The 18,929-nt window shown below is 42.8% G+C and overlaps 1 protein-coding gene across 1 annotated transcript in view; it reads right to left on the bottom strand.

Moving 5' to 3' along the window:
- ARL8B (ADP ribosylation factor like GTPase 8B) overlaps nt 1–4,260 on the bottom strand; it is a 45,585-nt gene extending 41,325 nt beyond the window's left edge. Inside the window, exon 1 of the mRNA XM_038565785.1 lies at nt 3,940–4,260. Within this exon, the coding sequence (XP_038421713.1) occupies nt 3,940–4,062 (123 nt within the window). The 5' untranslated portion in view covers nt 4,063–4,260. The remainder of the gene's footprint in view (nt 1–3,939) is intronic.
- Between the last annotated feature and the right edge of the window lie 14,669 nt (nt 4,261–18,929).

Raw genomic sequence — 18,929 nt, forward strand, 5'->3', positions numbered from 1 at the left:
TCTGTAAGATGAGAGTAAAATTAAACCACCTAATTAAAAGTTCTACAAATCCTAAAAAAAAATTACTTTGGGGCACCTAGGTACCTCAATCAGTTGAACGTTGAACTCCTGCTTTTGGCTCAGGTCATGATCTCAGGGTCCTGGGATCAAACCCCAGCAGGGACTCCAAGCTCAGCAGGTAATCTGCTTTAAATTCTCTTCATTTGCCCCTCCCCCAAGCAATGTTCAAAAGTACCCTCCCCTCTCTCCCTTATTAAAAAAAAAAAAAAAAAAAGATTGTAGGTTCAAATTCCGACAATCGTTACAAATATCTCCTTTTTCTAATTCTCAGCAGTGATAAACTTTCCTTGGAATAACCAATTTAGCATCAATACTTTACAAAAATGTAGACAAACTTTTATACAACTCATTTCAAAAACAAAGTTATCTATAAAAGGTAGCTTATAACACTTTGCTAAATCCTATTAAACATTTCTTAGTAACTCCTGTAACCCATGTAAGAGTCTCCGTTAAAAATAAAGATTACTCAATGTACTTTACACATATAGGACACATGATTTATTATGCAATAACTGCCAGAATACTTAGCAATGGGCATTATTTCATTCCTTAACACTAATGAGAAAATTAACGACTAGAGGGGTTTCTTTGTTTAATGTTAAAAACAAAGAGAACAGTATGTATGTTAAGGGTCTCTATGTAAAAATATTAGATAAAATAAAGTATCATCCCATTTTTAAAACTACAAGAATATGAATTTTAGGATTGAAACTCTCTGTAAGTAAAATGCCCGATTTCAGAAGAAGGCCAAACCCTACATATAAATAATTCAGTTTCACAAACCTTTTGAGTAAGTTAAATGACATTTCTGAAATTTGTGTTAACTTTTAAGACAGAATATAGAGACACATTTTATGCAAAAAGTTGATTTTTACCAAAAGAAAACTGGCATCACCTGAAACTTTTCATACCTGGCAAGTTACTTGTTGAATGCGAGTAAATAAATGGCCAACTTTCTAAAGTGAGATCAAATTCAACCAATCTGTATTTTTGAGTCTATAAATCAAACATCTTATACAAAATATAAAGAATAGCTCAATTAATTTTTTTATTTTTTTTCAATTAATTTTTTTAAATATAAGGCTAAAATTACTGTCTTGGAAACAGTTTTTATCTAAAAGTCTGTAAAAATCACTTTACTAAACTTTTCCTCACCCTCAATATATTCGATAATAATCACAGATTAAGTTAGAGTCTGAGATTTCTTTTTAAAAAGGTATAAATTTTATTGAGGTCTCTTTTTCTCAGGATCTTAAAGGCTATGACCAATTACAATCCAGATTTTTTTCTAAGCCAAACCTACCCATATCACTACAATTCAAAAAGAATTGTCTAATGTAAAAAAAAAAAAAAAAAAAAAAAATAGTGGAAACACTAGTTCACTTTGAGTTCAACAGTGTTCCAGAAGCTCTGCTGTTAAAATAATCTAATATATTTTTTAAATTGGGGCGGGGGGGGGGGGGAGAGTACATGATATGATTATTTGCCACAGTCCATAAATCCACTCTTGGAGCACACATTTGGATAAATCAGATTCAAAGAAGGAAATGAACCCAGCTAATTCCCTTCTGAATATTTTTCAAAACACTGTTTCTGCATTAAAGAAGCAATGTATTGGCTACAAATAACAACAGCTACCACTTACCCAGCCCCTTCTATGGGCAGGCTTGGTGCTAGTCACTTACTATGTGTCATTTCATTTACTTCCCAGAACAACTCTTTAAGAAACATATTATTATCTCTATTTAATAGATGAGAAATCAAGGAGGACTGAAAGAAGATACAAGGCTGCTGAGTGGAAGAGCCAGATTGCAAACCCAGAGTTCCTTGACTTCAAAGTTCTTGCTCATTATAATAAACTACACCATCTATGAAAAACATAATAAGGGGCGCCTGGGTGGTTCAGTGGTTGAGCCTCTGCCGGTGATCCCTGGGGCCTGGGATCGAGTCCTGCATCAGGCTCCCGGTGCATGGAGCCTGCTTCTCCCTCTGCCTGTGTCTCTGCCTCTCTCTCCTGCCTCTCATGGGTAAACAAATAAAATCTTAAAAAAAAAAAAAAAAAAAAGAACATAATAAGCATAATTTTCATGCTCAGGCCTTTAGAAGTTCTTCAAAGACTTACTAAACTTTTTCAAGTTTCCCAAGAATAACTACTCTGCAACAAATACAACAATTAATTGTAGTAATACACCTACATCTACACTATATATTAATTCAGTCTTGTAAAAAAAAAAAAATCAGGTTTACAAGGAGATTCCAATTCTTATCTCTCAAGAGAACACCAGAAAATTTACAGTTAACTAAGTCTTTCCCATATCCTATAAAAGCTCTAGTATGAATATTTAATCTACAGGGATTTTTCTTTAATTTTTATTTATTTATGATAGTCACACAGAGAGGGAGAGAGGCAGAGACACAGGCAGAGGGAGAAGCAGGCTCCATGCACCGGGAGCCCGACGTGGGATTCGATCCCGGGTCTCCAGGATCGCGCCCCGGGCCAAAGGCAGGCGCCAAACCGCTGCGCCACCCAGGGATCCCTCCACAGGGATTTCAAACTAATTTTGGTGCTATCATATACTTTCCACTCTACTATATATGTTGAAAAGTTAGTCATCCCAAGCCAAAACAAAACCCAAAACATCACCACCACCACCACATCACTAGAGGAGCCAAAGAGGAGCCAAACAAGTAGGCAAATTTTCTTTTATACTTATATGCAACGTTCCTCAAAGGAAGTCTGGATCTCTGCTCGTCTTTTTCTTCAAGTCTTACTCACTCCTGCTGCTCCACTACTGCAGGACTAAGAGTCACACGTTACATATTTTCTCCCACAAGGGAGCTGTGTTTGAATCATTCCTGTAACCAAACCAGTTGGGCCACTGGTCTATGAAATAAGGATTTCAACCACCATCTCTAAAAGATGGAAGAACTGCTGCCCTCTCTCTTTAAAACAGTTCCAAAGCTCATGCCTGACAAGTACGAGCACCTATCAGCTACAAGTGAGTCACATCAACTCCGGGCCTCTAAACTGAGATGGAAGAGCATCTTTCTCTCTTATTCCTTCCCCGCAACTAACCACCCAAGCAAAATTCAATCATCATCCTTCCACTCAACCGAGGCTGACTAAATAAGCACCACACTGCGTGCAATACAGGTTCCCAGGGCAAGCTCCCTCCTAGACACCCTTTCCCTGGAGAAGCAGAAGCCCCCCCCCCCCCCCTTAACTGCTTGGCTTAATAAATGCTGCGGACCACCGAGCACTGGACGGGCTGGAAGCGCCCCTCCCCAGTCCCTACCGGCGAGCCCAGGCAGCGCTGAACTTGCTCTCCGCCCCCAGGGGGACCACTGAAAACCAGTAAACTGCGTTACAGGGAGACATCCCGTCCGCGGTGCTCGGGAAGGCGCCCCGCGCCGGCCTGCTGCTCCCCGCACCACGGCGCTCCCCGTCCCGAGCGGCCACTTGAGAGACGCTCCGAGCCTCACGCTTTCTCACGGGGCTGACAGCTCGCCAAATCCCACCCTTCGGGGAAGTGCAGGCTGGAGCGAAGCCTTCAGGTGTCCCCCCACCCCCGCCCCGGAGCAAACCCGATGCGCAGACCCCCATCCCTACAGGCGCGACGAGGCCAACGTGTGCCCCTTCCAAGCCCCCGCCCGCGAGGAGGACCCGGCCGGCCCTTTGCAGAAGGCGGCGGCCGGGCGCGGCGCACCACAGCACGCGGGAACCCCGGCCCCCGGCCCCCGGCCCCAGCCCGCGGAGGGGGCAGGAACGGCTGACCTCCTCCCCTCGTCCCACTCCCATTAGCCCCGTCGCGCTGACGGCAGCCCCGGCCCGGGCCTTCGGGCCGGCGCCGGGCCGGACTCGCGGACGGCGGCACTCACCGCGATGACATTGACGAAGGTGGTCTTGCCCGAGTACTGCAGCCCCACCAGCGTCAGCTCCATCTCCTCCTTCCAGAAGAGCGAGCGAAACCAGTCCAGCAGGCGGGAGATGAGCGCCAGCATGATGGCGGCCGGGAGGGAGAACGCGCGGGCGGCCGGGCGGGCGGGCGGCGGCGGCGGCGGCGGCGGCGGCAGCGACGGCTTCCACTCGAGCGGGCCTCAGCCCCGACCCCTCAACGGCTCCTCGGGGCCGCGGCGCACCACTGGCGGACACGGGCGGGCGGCGGCGGCCGGAGCCAGGAAGCCGAGCGGGTCATATGACTCGCCCTGCCCCCCACGCTCGTCCCCGCGCCACCGGCGGCGCCCACGGCAAGAGCGACGTGGCCCGGGCGGCCGGGCGCGGCTGCCGCCTGCAGCGCCACCTGCTGGAGCCTCCGCGAAGCGCCGCGTACCGGGGAGCGGCCCTGGGAGCGGCCCCAGGGCTCCCCACCTGCGCTGCTGGCTGGCTCCTAACAGGGGTCAGCTCGCTCTTGCTGCAACCGTTTATGGACAGTCGGCTCTCCGCGGAAAGTCTTCAACGCGCGAGCCACTCGCCATGCAGCGAAGACCTCTTCCTACATTTTTGGTCGTCGCAAAAGATGGGAAGCCCTAAGTGTTGTATCAAGGGGGAACCGATTTAAAAAAACCCCGAGTGTGCGACCCAGCCATTGCACTGCTGGGGATTTACCCCAAAGATGCAGATGCAGGGAAACGGCAGGTCACCTGCACCCCGGTGTTTCTAGCAGCAATGTCCACAGTAGCCAAACTGTGGGAGGAGCCTAGGGGTCCATCGAAAGATGAGTGGATAAAGAAGATGTGGTCTATGTATACAGTGGAATATTACTCAGCCATGAGAAAGGATGAATACCCACCATTTGCTTCGACGTGGATGGAACTGGAGGGTATTATGCTGAGTGAAGCAAGTCAATCGGAGAAGGACAAACATTATATGGTCTCATTCATTTGGGGAATATAAAAATTAGTGAAAGGGAATAAAGGGAAAGGAGAGAAAATGAGTGAAAGTATCAGTGAGAGGGGGATCCCTGGGTGGCTCAGTGTTTTAGCACCTGCCTTTGGCCCAGGGCGCAATCCTGGAGACCCGGGATCGAGTCCCGCATCAGGCTCCCGGTGCATGGAGCCTGCTCCATCCTCCTGTGTCTCTGCCTCTCTCTCTCTCTTTCTATGTCTATCATAAATAAATAAATAAATAAATATTTAAAAAAGAAGAAAGAAAGAAAGAAAGAAAGAAAGAAAGAAAGAAAGAAAGAAAGAAAGAAAGAAAGAAAAAGGAAGGAAGGAAGGAAGGAAGGAAGGAAGAAAGAAAGAAAGAAAGAAAGAAAGAAAGAAAGAAAGAAAGAAAGAAAGAAAGAAAGAAAGAAAGAAAGAAAGAAAGAATCAGTGAGAAATACAGAACATGAGAGACTCCTAACTCTGGGAAATGAATAAGGGGTGGTGGAAGGGAGGTGGGCAGGCGGTTGGGGTGACTGGGTGATGGGCATTGAGGGGGGCACTTGGCAGGATGAGCACTGGGTGTTATGCTATATGTTGGCAAATTGAACTCCAATAAAAAATATACAAAAAAATTTAAATTGGGGATCCCTGCGTGGCTCAGCAGTGTAGCACCACCTTTGGCTCAGGGCATGATCCCAGAGTCCCTGGATCCAGTCCCACGTTGGGCTCCCTGCATGGAGCCTGCTTCTCCCTCTGCCTGTGTCTCTGCCTCTCTCTCTCTCTCTCTCTCTCTGTATCTCTCAGGAATAAAAAAATAAAATCTTTTGTAAAAATTAAAATTAGAAAAACAAAAAACAACCATAGTGTGGCCCCAAAAGGGAATACTATGCAGCTATAGAAACAAATGAGGAAATTCTCTATAAACTGATATGGGATGATGTCCAAGAAATGTTTTAAAGGACTGTAAATGCAAAGTATGTACATATATACAAGTATCCAGTGTATCTGCATAAAGAAATGCTGGAAGACCAGTAAAAATGGTTTCCTATGGGATAGAAGAAACTGGGTGGCCAGAGGCAGGAATGGGAATGAGACTTCTCTAGCTGTCTTTTGTTTGTCTGTTTCCACTATGGAAATGAGTTGCATGTTCAAAAGTTTAATTTAATTAAAAAATAAATGTAAATATCAGCAAGTCTTTCATACTAAAAAAAAAAAAGTCCTTGCCCTCATGGAGCTTACATTCTAGTGAAGAGACATGTAATATAAGAAACAAATAAATAGAAGATATAATGCCATGTAGTGGGACACCTCGGTGGCCGAGCAGTTGAGTATCTGCCTTTGGCTCAGGGCCTGATCCCAGAGTCCCGGGATTGAGTCCCACATCGGGCTGCCTGCATGGAGCCTGCTTCTCTCTCTGCCTGTGTCTCTGCCTCTCTCTCTCTCTCTCTCTTTCTCTCTCTCTCATGAATAAATAAATAAAATCTTTTAAAAATATAATGCCATGTAGTACTGAGCATTATAAGGAAACTGAACAATAGAAGGATACAAGAGTAGCCCCTTGTTCTAGTTAGAATCAGAATAGACCTCTCAGAGGAGGTAACCCTGGATGGGAAGACTGGGAGGAAGTGAGAAAGAGAACCAAGCACAGATCTGATGGAAGCACATCCCAAACAGAAGGAACAGCAAAGACCCTGTGGGAGAGGGGGCATGGAATGCTCTGTAAACAGAAAAACAGTGTGCCTAGCTCAGATTAATAAGGCAGGGAGTAGAAAGAGATGTGGATGGAGAAATAGGCAGGGACCAGAGGAAATAGGACCTGGTATCCCTAGTTCGGATATTACTCTTGGTATGATGGGGAATCAGGTGAGCTAACCAATTTATATTTTTAAAAGTTGACTCTGGTGGCTCCAAGGAGAATTGTCATTATGGGTTGAATTGTGTCCCTCCACAAGGTATGTTGGAGTCCTAACCCCCAATACCTCAGTGACCTTGTTTGGAAATAGGGCCATTGCAGACATAATCAGTGAAGATGATCATACTGGAGAAGAGTCGACTCTTAATCCAAAATAACTGGTATCCTTATAAGAATAGCAGAAGATACACAGGAGAGGAGAAGACCATGTGATGACAGAGGCAGACACTGAAATGTTGCAGCTGCAAGCCAGGGAACACCAAGGAATGGCCAGGAAGCCACCAGGATCAAGAGGAGAGGCATAGGAGGGGATCCCTGGCTGGCTCAGCGGTTTACCGCCTGCCTTTGGCCCAGGGTGTGATCCTGGAGTCCCGGGATCGAGTCCCACGTCGGGCTCCCGGCATGGAGCCTGCTTCTCCCTCCTCCTGTGTCTCTGCCTCTCTCTCTCTCTCTCTCTCTCTCTCTCTCTCATGAATAAATAAATAAATCTTCTAAAAAAATTTTAAAAAAGGAGTGGCATGGGACAGATTCTCTTTTACAGCAAAGGACCAACCTGGCCAACATCTTTATCTTGCACTTGCAACCTCCAGAACTGTGGGACAAACTGTGGTTTTTAGCACTCAGTTTATGGTTCTTTCTTATGGGAGCTGTAGCAAACAAATGCAGAGGGAAAGAATAGAAGTGGTGAGATGGTTAGGAAGCTGTTGTATTAGTTTTAGGAAGCAATGATGGTGGCTGGAACCATGACTTGGTAGGTACTTAGGTGCTGACCATCCAGAGCTTTCATTCTGGTTGGAAGGACAAGAAACAAATAAACACACATATGAAAATGAGAAATTGAACATTCCTCAACCTTTACAATTATTGCAGTTCCCTTCACCTCTAAAACCATTTAATGAAAAAGTCATTCTTACCTTCTAATTCTAGTTTGCCATTAAAAGAATGGGGGGATTTTTTTATCATATAAGCACAATATTATGGCTGTAATATCAAATAATACAGAAATGTGACAAGAAAAAGGTAATCCTCAATCCCCTCATCTTTGAAGTAACTCATTTTAACAGTTTACATTAAGTTAGATTAAGTAAGGTAGCAAAAGGCAGGATGATATACTTATTACATATAGCCTACATAGTTTAGAAGGGCTGATTGTGATCATCAGCTCCTCTGCCCATCAGCTGTGTGAACTATCGAAGTTGCTTAACCTCTCTGTGCCTCTATTTATTAATATTCACTAAATGCTAGTTACTATTTCTAGGGCATAGTATCTTAGGACATTTTGTTAACAATTCAGGGTCTCCGCTTCTCATCTTTAAATAGGGATGGGGTGCCTCAGTGGCTCAGTCGGTTGAGTGTCTGCCTTCCACTCAGATTGTGATCCCAGCATGCTGGAATCGAGCCCCGTGTGGGGCTTCCTGGTCAGCGAGGAGCTTGCATTTCTCTCTCCCCACTGTTCCTCCTCTCTCTCACTCTGTGTCTCTCTCTCTCTCATAAACAAATAAAATATTAAAATAAAATAGGGATAAAGGTACCACCCTTATTTGTTGTTTTAATTGAAGAGACATTCTCTGCTGAACTCAGTCAAGTAGTGTACTAAATTCTATGGGATTTAGTACACTCTTGCCTTTGAACTTTGTGTAGAATTAAGTTAAAAGAATAGGAATGCAGGATCATGTGCTCAGACACATTCAAAAGTCATGTGTAAAGGTCAGGAATCCCAGTGTCCTGCAGTGTGGATGGTGAGGATGGGATAAGAGATAAGAGGGACTGATAAGTTTGCCTTATGGCTGTTGTAATAAGAAACATAAAAATCTAGGCAATCAGAGCTGAATGCATCCTTGAAGACCCTTTTAGTCTCAGCTATCAGAAAACTGAGGCACAGATGAGGTAATATCACAGTTAGGGACATGATTTTAAATTGTAATCTCCTAAGGACAGGGACCATTTCTACTTAAATCAATAAAGTCATTTTGAGCAAATGAAGCAGTCAGTATGAGGATTCTGAAATCTAGTCTCTTAGGCATCTGTTTTGTTAGCTTCACACTTGTCTAACAGGATAATAGCTTTGGCCAAGGAATAAAATGGGTGTGACACATTCCATATGTTCCTACTGACCTCATTATCAGCCTCATAGCCTCTTAAAATGACAGCAGCTGAACCTCATCCACGGGATATTTCTGTACGTTAGCCCAGTCAGTTAAGAATTTTTCATTAGCCATGGATGTCACTCCAGGCCGTATAGATGCCCCCCCCCCCCCACTCCCATCTGCAAGAGGAAGAGTGTCAGCTCTGCCTTTTAAATGGAAACTGTTGGCCTCAGGAAAAGAGAAGCAAGAAACAGGGAGTTCTCTTTAGAAGTGTCAGGGGGGAAGAATTCCTGTCCTCTCACAAATCCTTCTAGCTGGACTCAGAATTAAATTGACATGAGACAGATGAACAGGAGAAAATAAAATTCAAAAGCATATCTACAGGGAATCCACAAAGACGTGGAAACTCCACAAAGACTGGCAAAGTGAGGTATATATGTCATCCTGAAATAAGTGGAAGGCGGCTGGGGGCTGGGACTTCAGAGGAAAGGAATGCACTTCACAGAGCAATATGAAGAGGAGATGTTTTGTTTTTGTTTTTTTTAAGACTTCATTTTTTTGATAGGGGCTCTGACTCACAACTCCAAGACCACGAGTGGCACGCTCTACCAGCTGAGCCAGTCGAGCACCCCAGAAGTTTGGTAATTAGATGTTAGCCCTGTGATGCAAATGAGTCACTCGGATAAAATTTATCTCTGCTAATAATCCTTATTCTTGGAAAGACCCCCAGTTTTGATTCTTCTAGGTAGGTAACAGAGGTGCAAAAATTTCTGTGGAGCCTGCAGGATCCAGGTGGCCTTCAGCTCAGAATAATCATCACGCCAGTGCAGCCTGCCCTTGCCCCTACAGAAGGAACAAACATTCCTCATCATTCTAAACCTGAGCTAGTCAACCCCAGTTTAAGAAAAGCCAACCATTTGAGAATTCCGTAGGTAGAAAGTAGGTACGTAATGCAGTGTAGGGTGGTGCAAAGAGCAGTCTGCTAGGAAGGAAAAGGCTTGTGTTCAATAAAATAAAAGTTGTAATTTTGGCCATAAAAACTAAATTACCGTGCAATCTCGGGCCAGTCACCTCTCCTCTGGGCTTCTACTTCCTTAGTATGAAGTAAAGGTTTGGGATAAGATAAAATTTAAGAATCTCTTTCCTCTAAAACCTTATAATTTCATAGCAGCCTAATTGTACTGTTCAGGAAGGGATTCCTACATGAAAGAGAAAATAATTCTTTTTTTTAAGCAGCCTTTATTTGGGGAAGGAGAGTTTTAGGTGTACTAAAAACTGAGCAACTAGGACGAAGAGTTCCCATAACCCTCCTTCCTCAGTCACACCTTCCCCAATTACATTTGTTAACTTTCTTACAGCTGTTAACAATTGATGAATCAATATTGCAACCTTAGGGGCAGCCCGGGTGGCTCAGCGGTTTAGCGCCGCCTTCAGCCCAGGGCCTGATCCTGGAGACCTGGGATTGAGTCCCACGTCGGGTTCCCTGCGTGTCTCTGCCTGTGTCTCTGCCTCTCTCTCTCTCTCTCTTTCTCTCATGAATAAATAAATAAAATCTTTAAAAAATATATTGCAACCTTACTAACTAAAGTCCTTGGGGCAATTGAGATTGTTTTTGAAAGGGGGTTGGGGAGGACAGCAGGCCCAAAATGGAATCCCTTGCCCTCATTTAGGCAAACCAAGACTTAACTGCAGGAATGTGACTTTTCCTGTCATCAACTCCAGACTGACCAGTCAATCTGGAATTTCCTGATCAGCACTAGTGAGGTCATCAGCATGATAGACCCTGGCCCTGGCCCAAAGGAAGGTTACCTTACCTGGAACAATCTTTGCTTTTACTAATAACTCTTGTCCCGCCCCTGTTTCTGCCTTTAAAAGCCTTCCTTTTTTGCACAGCTCCTCAAAGCTCTTTTCTGCTTGCGGGATGGGATACTTCCAGTTCATGAGTTGTTGAATAAAGCCAATCAGATCTTTAAATTTACTCAGTTGAGTTTGGGTTTAACAGATTTGTAGCAGCAGTAGGATCCAAAAGGAACCTCTGATGGCATTTGGAAACAGTGAGAAACACACTCATGGCACTGGTGAACACTGTGAGTTCTCTGTCTCCCTGTTTCTCAGGTTAAGTTCTCTCAGTTCTCAGCTCTGTTCTTTGTATTGAGCTCCTTGTCTCATTTGCTTTCCACTGTTCCCTACTTGGTTGGAAATTCCAATCCTTGGTTTTGTCCCCAGATTCCAGATTTCACATTGGTACTCCTGGTGGCTGCTGTAGTTCTCCATTTGTTTTTGTTGTTATTGTGGGTTTTGTTTTGTTTTGTTTTGTTTTGTTTTGTTTTCATTTTAATCAGACTGCAATCCTGATTCTTTGGAGTCTGCTGATTCAGTTCTTTTCCCAGTCTGGGTCCAACATAGGTACCAGAGCCAGATCAGATCTGAAATTGGACTGAGTCTGACTTAAACTGGGTCCGATGAGTATAGGTTATTGCTAACGGGAATCTCAGAAGCCAAAAGAGCCACAAAATTGGTGGTCATGAATCAAACAGTTAAAAGCTGTTACAGTGCTGGCCACCTAACCCAAATAGTCCCATATTATGATGAGATGGTCATGGGATGGGTTAGATTGATACTAGGTCACCTGCTAACCTCAAGGAAATTTCTGTGCAATGAGGTACACTGAAACACCACACAATCCCCTACCCAGAGGCACATCCATTTGCCTAGCTTCAAGAGACACTGAAACTTCTTTTACTCGTAGGTAAAAGGAATGGGATTTTTTAAATCTAAAGAGTTTGGGCAGCCCCAGGTGGCTCAGCGGTTTAGCAACATCTTCAGCCCAGGGAGCGATCCTGGAGACCTAGGATGGAGTCCCGCATCGGGCTCCCTGCATGGAGCCTGCTTCTCCCTCCGCCTGTGTCTCTGCCTCTCTTTCTGTGTGTGTCTCTAATGAATAAATAAATAAAATCTTTAAAAAAATAAATAAATCTAAAGAGTTATGCACAGGCTGCCTGGGTGGCTCAGTGGGTTGTGTGTCTGCTTTCAGCTCAGGTCAAGATCCCAAGGTCCTAGGGTAGAGTCCCCACACTCAGACTCCCTGCTCAGCGGGGAGTCTGCTTCTCCTTCTGCCCCTTTCTCTGCTTGTTCTCTCTCTCTCAAATGAACGAATAAATAGAATTTTAAAAAGATAAGCACACTACTTCCAGCATTTTATGGTTTTACCTGCTCATTTTATGTCTAAAAATGATAGTCCCAGAAAGCTGTAGATACCTACAAAAACGGCAAAATCTTATCTAAAAACATAGAATTACAATGGGCATTAAAGGGAACAGGCCAATTGGACCAGATTGTTTGAGATGTGCACTTGAAAGGAAGAGTTCCTGAATTAAACCAAATGGAATACCTATTTTAACTGGTATGCAGAAGCTTCCCACAGGCTTCGAGATTTCAAAATCACTTCACTGAAGAGTCATTACAAAAGGCTAATGAAAAATTAAAGACACAAGAGGTACCTGAGACTAATGTGACTCCTCCTACTCCCTCTGTCCTTTCCCAGAGTGCTCCCAGTTTCCTAATTCTCTCTCTGAATTGCCTTTCCACTCTAAGAGACTATTAAATAGTTACTTTTTAAAATAAAACCCCCTAAATTTGCAGGATGCAACCTGCAACCTTGGTCCAATCTCAGATGCCTCCTTAGGCATCTTTTACTCCTTGGTCAAAGGTGAAATTTAGGGCTATAGGCAAAAAATTTCCTAAACCTAGGGAGGATCCCAGAAGTTTTTGGAACAATTTCAAGTCATCATCAGGATTATGCTCCCTGGCTCCCAGATCTTTATCAACTCATGTGCGTATTGGCATGATGCCCCAAAATGGGCACAGGAAGCAAAAATGGGAAACCCCCAAGGATGATATTTGAGATTCTTAATCTTTAATATGTCCCTCATGAACCAGCCAAAGCTTTTGGGGAAGCTGATTTTTGGAACAATTTCAAGTCATCGTCAGGATTATGCTCCCTGGCTCCCAGATCATTATCAACTCATGTGCGTATTGGCATGATGCCCCAAAATGGGCACAGGAAGCAAAAATGGCAAACCCCCAAGGATGATATTTGAGATTCTTAATCTTTAATATGCCCCTCATGAACCAGCCAAAGCTTTTGGGGAAGCTGATTTTTTAGAATCCATTCAGAGAGTTTTCCCTGACTGCACTGATTGGTCTATTATCGAAACATGCAAACAAAAGGAAGATGAATCTGTGGCAGACTTTAAGATCTGTTTGGAAGTTCTCTTCCCATGGCATTTTGGTTCCATACAACAAAGAAGGTCACTCAAACGTTCTAGCTGTCCTATTCTTAAATGGCTTATCTCCTGAGATTAGTGAGTTGGCAAAAAAGGGCAAAAAATAAGATGGGAGGCCATCAGCCTGACACAACTCTCAAGGCCACAGTCGAGTACTTTGAAAGGACTTTGGAGGGACACCTGGATGGCTCAGTGGGTTAAGGCATCCCTCAGCGAGGAGCCTGCTTCTCTTCTGCCTGCTGCTCTCCTTGCTGTGTTCTCTTGCTCTCACTGTCAAATAAACAAAATCTTAAAAAAAAAAAAAAGTCTTTTTAAATGAAAGGACTTTGGAACAACAATGTAAACAAAGGTCTGCCAGCTATTTGCTTTAGAACCACACAGATCCAAGGCACTTAGCATAATACCTGGACCTCCCCCATTGCACCTAAGGGTCCATCATCAAAATGCAGGTCCAAGGATTAACATCTCAGCTGTAATCAACTGGGACACCCGAAAAAAGATTGTCTCAAAGGTCCTATGCAAATTCCCTAACATCTACTTCAATACCCCCATATCTATGCTGGAATGAGGGCACTTACCAAAGTTGATGGGACTCTGAGAGATTTTTCTGGTAAGCTGTTTATTTCCTTAAACAGTGAGGGGGAAACAAATTAAATTTAATGGCTGTGCAATACTGCCAGAAATATTTACTGTTTGTGCCCGCTAAAAACTGATAAGATATTTGGAGGGATTTAATAACTCTATGTCAGAAATTTGGCCAAATTGGAAGCTGATATATAGAGCCTGATAGGAATTTTGTATCGTCTTCTCTCCCCTAAGTTAAATGTATCTAGCAGGCAAGGAAAACATTCTAACAGAAGCAAGTGGGTATGTTAGTCCTTCATATCCTTTAGGTGGCAACACAATTCTTTGAGGAATTAAAGACAGCTGTTTTTTTGTGTTTTTTGTTTTGTTTTGTTTTGTTTTGTTTTGTTTGTTTTGTTTTGTTTTGTTTTACAAATCTGGTCTTTACAGGACCAGAGATGGTGGCTCTAGAAACACTTCAGTCTATCTGTCCTTTTTACCAACCCTTCAAACTTCCCTATTTATCTCAAAAGGTGTATAGGAACTATTTTTTTCCTGTGCCTTTGTGATGTAAATGTTCTACTGAGATCATATCTAGAATTCCTACCTAGACCATCTCTTTGATACCCAAACTTCAGGGAGGTAATTCTTATCAAAAGAAAAAACAAAAGGGGGAAAGGTCGTTTGGAACTTGACTTGGAGAGGACAAATCTAAAGTGTCTTCTACAGCATGGTACTGGCACAAAAACAGACATATAGATCAACGCTACAGAATAGAGAACCCAGCTGGACCCTCAACTCTATGATCAAATCTTCAACAAACCAGGAAAGAATATCCAATGGAAAAAAAGACAGTCTCTTCAATAAATGGTGTTGGGAAAATTGGACAGCCACATGCAGAAGAATAAAACTGGACCATCCTTTTACATCATACACAAAGATAAACTCAAAAAGGATGAAAGATCTAAATGTGAGACAAGAATCCATCAAAATCCTAGAGGAGAACACAGACAGCAACCTTTTTGAACTAGGCCATTCAAAACCCGTCTTGCAAAACCCGTCTCTAAAGGCAAGGGAAGCAAAAGCAATAATGAACTACTGGGACTTCATCAAGATCAAAAGCAAAGGAAACAGTCAACAAAACCAAAAGACAACCTACAGAATGGGAGAAGATATTTGCAAATGATGTATCTTATAAAGGGCTAGTATCCAAGAAATATAAATATAAAGAACTTATCAAACATGCAAAAAGTAAGTAGCCCAGTCAAGAAATAGGCAGAAGACATGAACACTCATTTCTCCAAAGAAGATACACATGGACAACAGACGCATATAAAAAATGCTCCAGGGGTGCCTGAGTGGCTCAGTGGTTGAGCGTCTGCCTTCAGCTCAGGGCATGATCCCAGAGTCCCAGGATGGAGTCCCACATCAGGCTCCCTTCATGGAGCCTGCTTCTCCTCCCTCTGCCTGTGTCTCTGCCTCTTTCTGTGTCTCTTGTGAATAAATAAATAAAATCTCAAAAAAAAAAAAAAAAAAAAAAGCTCCACATCGCTTGTCAGCAGGAAAATACAAGTCAAAACCATAAGGAGATACCACTTTACACTGGTGAGAATGGCTAAAATTAACAAGACAAGAAATAACAAATATTGGCTAGGATGTGGAGAAAAGGGAACCCTCTTACACTGTTGATGGGAGTGCAAGCTGGTGTACCCACCCTGGAGAATAGTGTGGAGGTTCAAGAAGTTAAAAATAGAGCTACCCTACGACCCAGCAATTGCACTACTGGGGATTTACCCCAAAGATACAGATGTAGTGAAACGCCAGGACACCTGCACCCCAATGTTCATAGCAGTAGTGTCCACAATAGCAAAACTGTGGAAGAAGCCAGATGTCCTTCAACAGATGAATGAAGATGTGGTGTATGTATATGTATATGTATACAATGGAATATTACTCAGCCATCAGAAAGGATGAATACCTACCATTTACATTGAAGTGGGTGGAACTAGAGGGTATTACATTGAGTGAAGTAAGCCAATTGGAGAAAGACAATTATATAATTTCACTGATATGTGGAATATAAGATATAGTGAAAGGGGGGATCCCGGGGTGGCTCAGCGGTTTAGCGCCTGCCTTTGGCCCAGGGCATGATACTGGAGACCCAGGATTGAGTCCCATGTTGGGCTTCCTGCATGGAGCCTACTTCTCCCTCTGCCTGTGTCTCTGCCTCTCTCTCTCTCTCTCTCTCTTTCATGAATGAATGAATAAATAAATAAATAAAAATCTTAAAGAAAAAAAGAAATAGTGAATGGGACTATAAAGGAAAAGGGGAAACTGAGTGGGGAAAAATTAGAGAGGAAGACAAATCATGAGGGACTCCTGACTCTGGGAAACAAACTGAGGGGCGTGGAAGGAGAGGAGGGGGGGGATGGGGTAACTAACTGGGTGATAGGCATTACAGAGGACACCTGATGTGAGGAGCACAGCACTGGGTGTTATACTATATGTTGGCAAGTTGAATTTAAATTTAAAAAATTAAAGAAAAGAAAGAAAATCACTAACTCAAAAAAATTTAAAAATATGTATGTGTGTGTGCTTAATCAGGAGCTTTATTGTTACATCCAGACATGAAGCACAAAACTAGCATAAACAAATAAATTCTAAAAAAAAAAATTAAATGTCTTCTCCACAAATATTAAAAAGCTGTAATCATCTAAGCAAGTAAACTTAATCTAGTCTATCTCCCAGAAAAACAACTTAGATACAACTTCTTTTTTAACTAGTGAGTTTTGTATTATTGTACTTAATTCATGGCAGTAATTTTGAAATGGAAGCTAAAAAGCCTCTGTTTACATCTGTTTGTGGGTGTCTATATGTGTATGTGTTGTAGATACATGGTATAATCTATTTCCAGATGGTGTTGCCGAAATTAATATGTAAAAGAGCTCTATTTAGTTGGCTTAAAGAAAATTAAGTGTTTAAATAAACTGAATTTGGGATGCCTGGGTGGCTCAGCAGTTAAAGCGCCTGCCTTCGGCTCAGGGCGTGATCCTGGAGTCCTGGGATCAAGTCCCACGTCTGCATGGAGCCTGCTTCTCCCTCTCCCTGTGTCTCTGCCTCTCTCTCTCTCACTGTGTGCCTATCATAAATAAATAAAAAAATTTTTAAAAATTGCAGTATATTTTTTAAAAATCTTTAAAAAATAAATAAGTAAACTGAATTCTCAAAAATATGATAGGAACTAACCCTAATAAATTTCAGATTCACATGATCTGGGAAAATATTCAATATTAAAGCTAGTTCTACTTGGTTGGTTTAATTAAAACAGGTATGTCTTTTTAAAAATATATTTATTTATGTAAATAATCTCTGTACCCAACATGGGGCTCAAACTCATGACCTTGAGATCAGGAGTCATACTCTCTTTCGACTGAGCCAGCCAGGCACCCCAAAAAAGGTGTATCTTGAGAGTTAGCATTAGAGTACTTTTGTCCCGCATAGGCTTACTAAAGTCTGTTAACCTTAAAAATAGACACTGCCAGTTATTTTACCAGCAAAAGATGGGTTTATTTGGGGGAAAAAAAGAATTGCAGTATGGGATAAACAAGGTGCAGCCAAACCACATGCAAATCCAGGGAACCAAGGAGAGACATGCTTTTTGAGGAGAAAAGGGGTAAGTTGGAAAGGCTGTTAGGAACTAAAAATCCATTGGAGTAAACTGGGAGTTTACTATGTGGTGGCTTCTCATGGGCAGAGCTATTGCACAGGGGGTTGAGGAAAGCCTCTCTTCCTCTGGCTGGAGTAGCATCCATGTTCAAGATCAAGTCCATGTAAGGTAAAGTCCACCTCTTCCTGTTGGGTCTCCAATTGACTATGAGTGGTAAGGCGTGAGAACTCCCTGTGCCCACACATCACAGCTTCATTTTAATGACTTTCCCATCACCAATTTTCAGAGGTCAAATAAGTTCAGGTTATCTCTGTTGCAAAATTTGTCCACAAGAAAATTAGCTTGAGATGATGTCTTACTTTGTCTAACACCTCATGAAGTTTTTGAGTAGTCTAAACAGAATTGTTGGGAGCAAATGATTTAGACAGATGTCTGTGGGATAGGAGTTTTTAGGTGCAATAATTATGGTTATTGTATATGTCTTTAAAATTAACTTCCAAAAATCTTTTTGTGTGGGTGCCCTGATCAGATGGGGGCCATCAAATATGGGGCATCCCAATTGGGTGGGGGCCTATGGTGCGGGCGGTGAAAGAATTCATTCAAGGTAGAACAAAGGTAATAGAAGTTTATTGAATATACCAGCCAGGAGCAAGAAGGGGTGGGCAGGACAGCAAAGGAGAGGCTACCATAGGGTGGTGATGAGGGACTACAGTTATGGGGCAGAATGTGGTGGTGTGGAAACATATGGAATTTCTCCTTTTTGATAATATTGGGAACTGTGCTTGATTGTAATTCGTCAGTTAGGGCCTATGGCTATTTTGAGGTGGGTTGCTTAATGAGCCTGCATTCAGCTCAGTGTCCACCGCTGATCCTTTTACTTTATTCAGGTTTTCAGTGCTCAAGCCTGTTGCCTAAAAGTGACCTCTACATTCTGGTAACTTGAAACCTCAGAGTTTTGCTAAGTTAAGTTAAAGATGTAAATTCATTGACTAGATCATTTCCAAATCAAACATGAATTTACTAAGCATAGATTTACCTACTTTTGTCTTATTACACAGAAACTAAAGATAAATTTGACTCTGTTTGTAAATATGTCTTGTGCCATGTAGAAATGGAATATGATGAAAAGCATATGCTTCCAGGGGCACCTGGGTGGCGTAGTTCGTTAAGTGTCTGACTCTTGGTTTTGGCTTAGGTCATGATCTCAGGGTTATGAGATCGAGCTCCCTGTGGTGCTCCATGCTGAGTCTGCTTGAGTTTCTTCCTTTGCCCTTCCCTACTGTGCTCTCTCAAATAAATCTTAAAAAAAAAAAAAAAGCATAGGCTTCTAGAAATTGTACTCATAACTTTGCCAATTTAAAGAATATTGGTGTAACAGTTCACAATAGCTTGCTTCTTTGGAGGGGGGATACAGAGGGAAGGAGAGAGAATCGTAAGCAGGCTCCACACCCAGCATGGAGCCCGAGGCAGGCTCAATTTCAGGA

The sequence above is a fragment of the Canis lupus genome, chromosome 20, assembly GCF_011100685.1.
Source record: "Canis lupus familiaris isolate Mischka breed German Shepherd chromosome 20, alternate assembly UU_Cfam_GSD_1.0, whole genome shotgun sequence".
In the NCBI taxonomy this organism is placed as follows: Eukaryota; Metazoa; Chordata; class Mammalia; order Carnivora; family Canidae; genus Canis; species Canis lupus.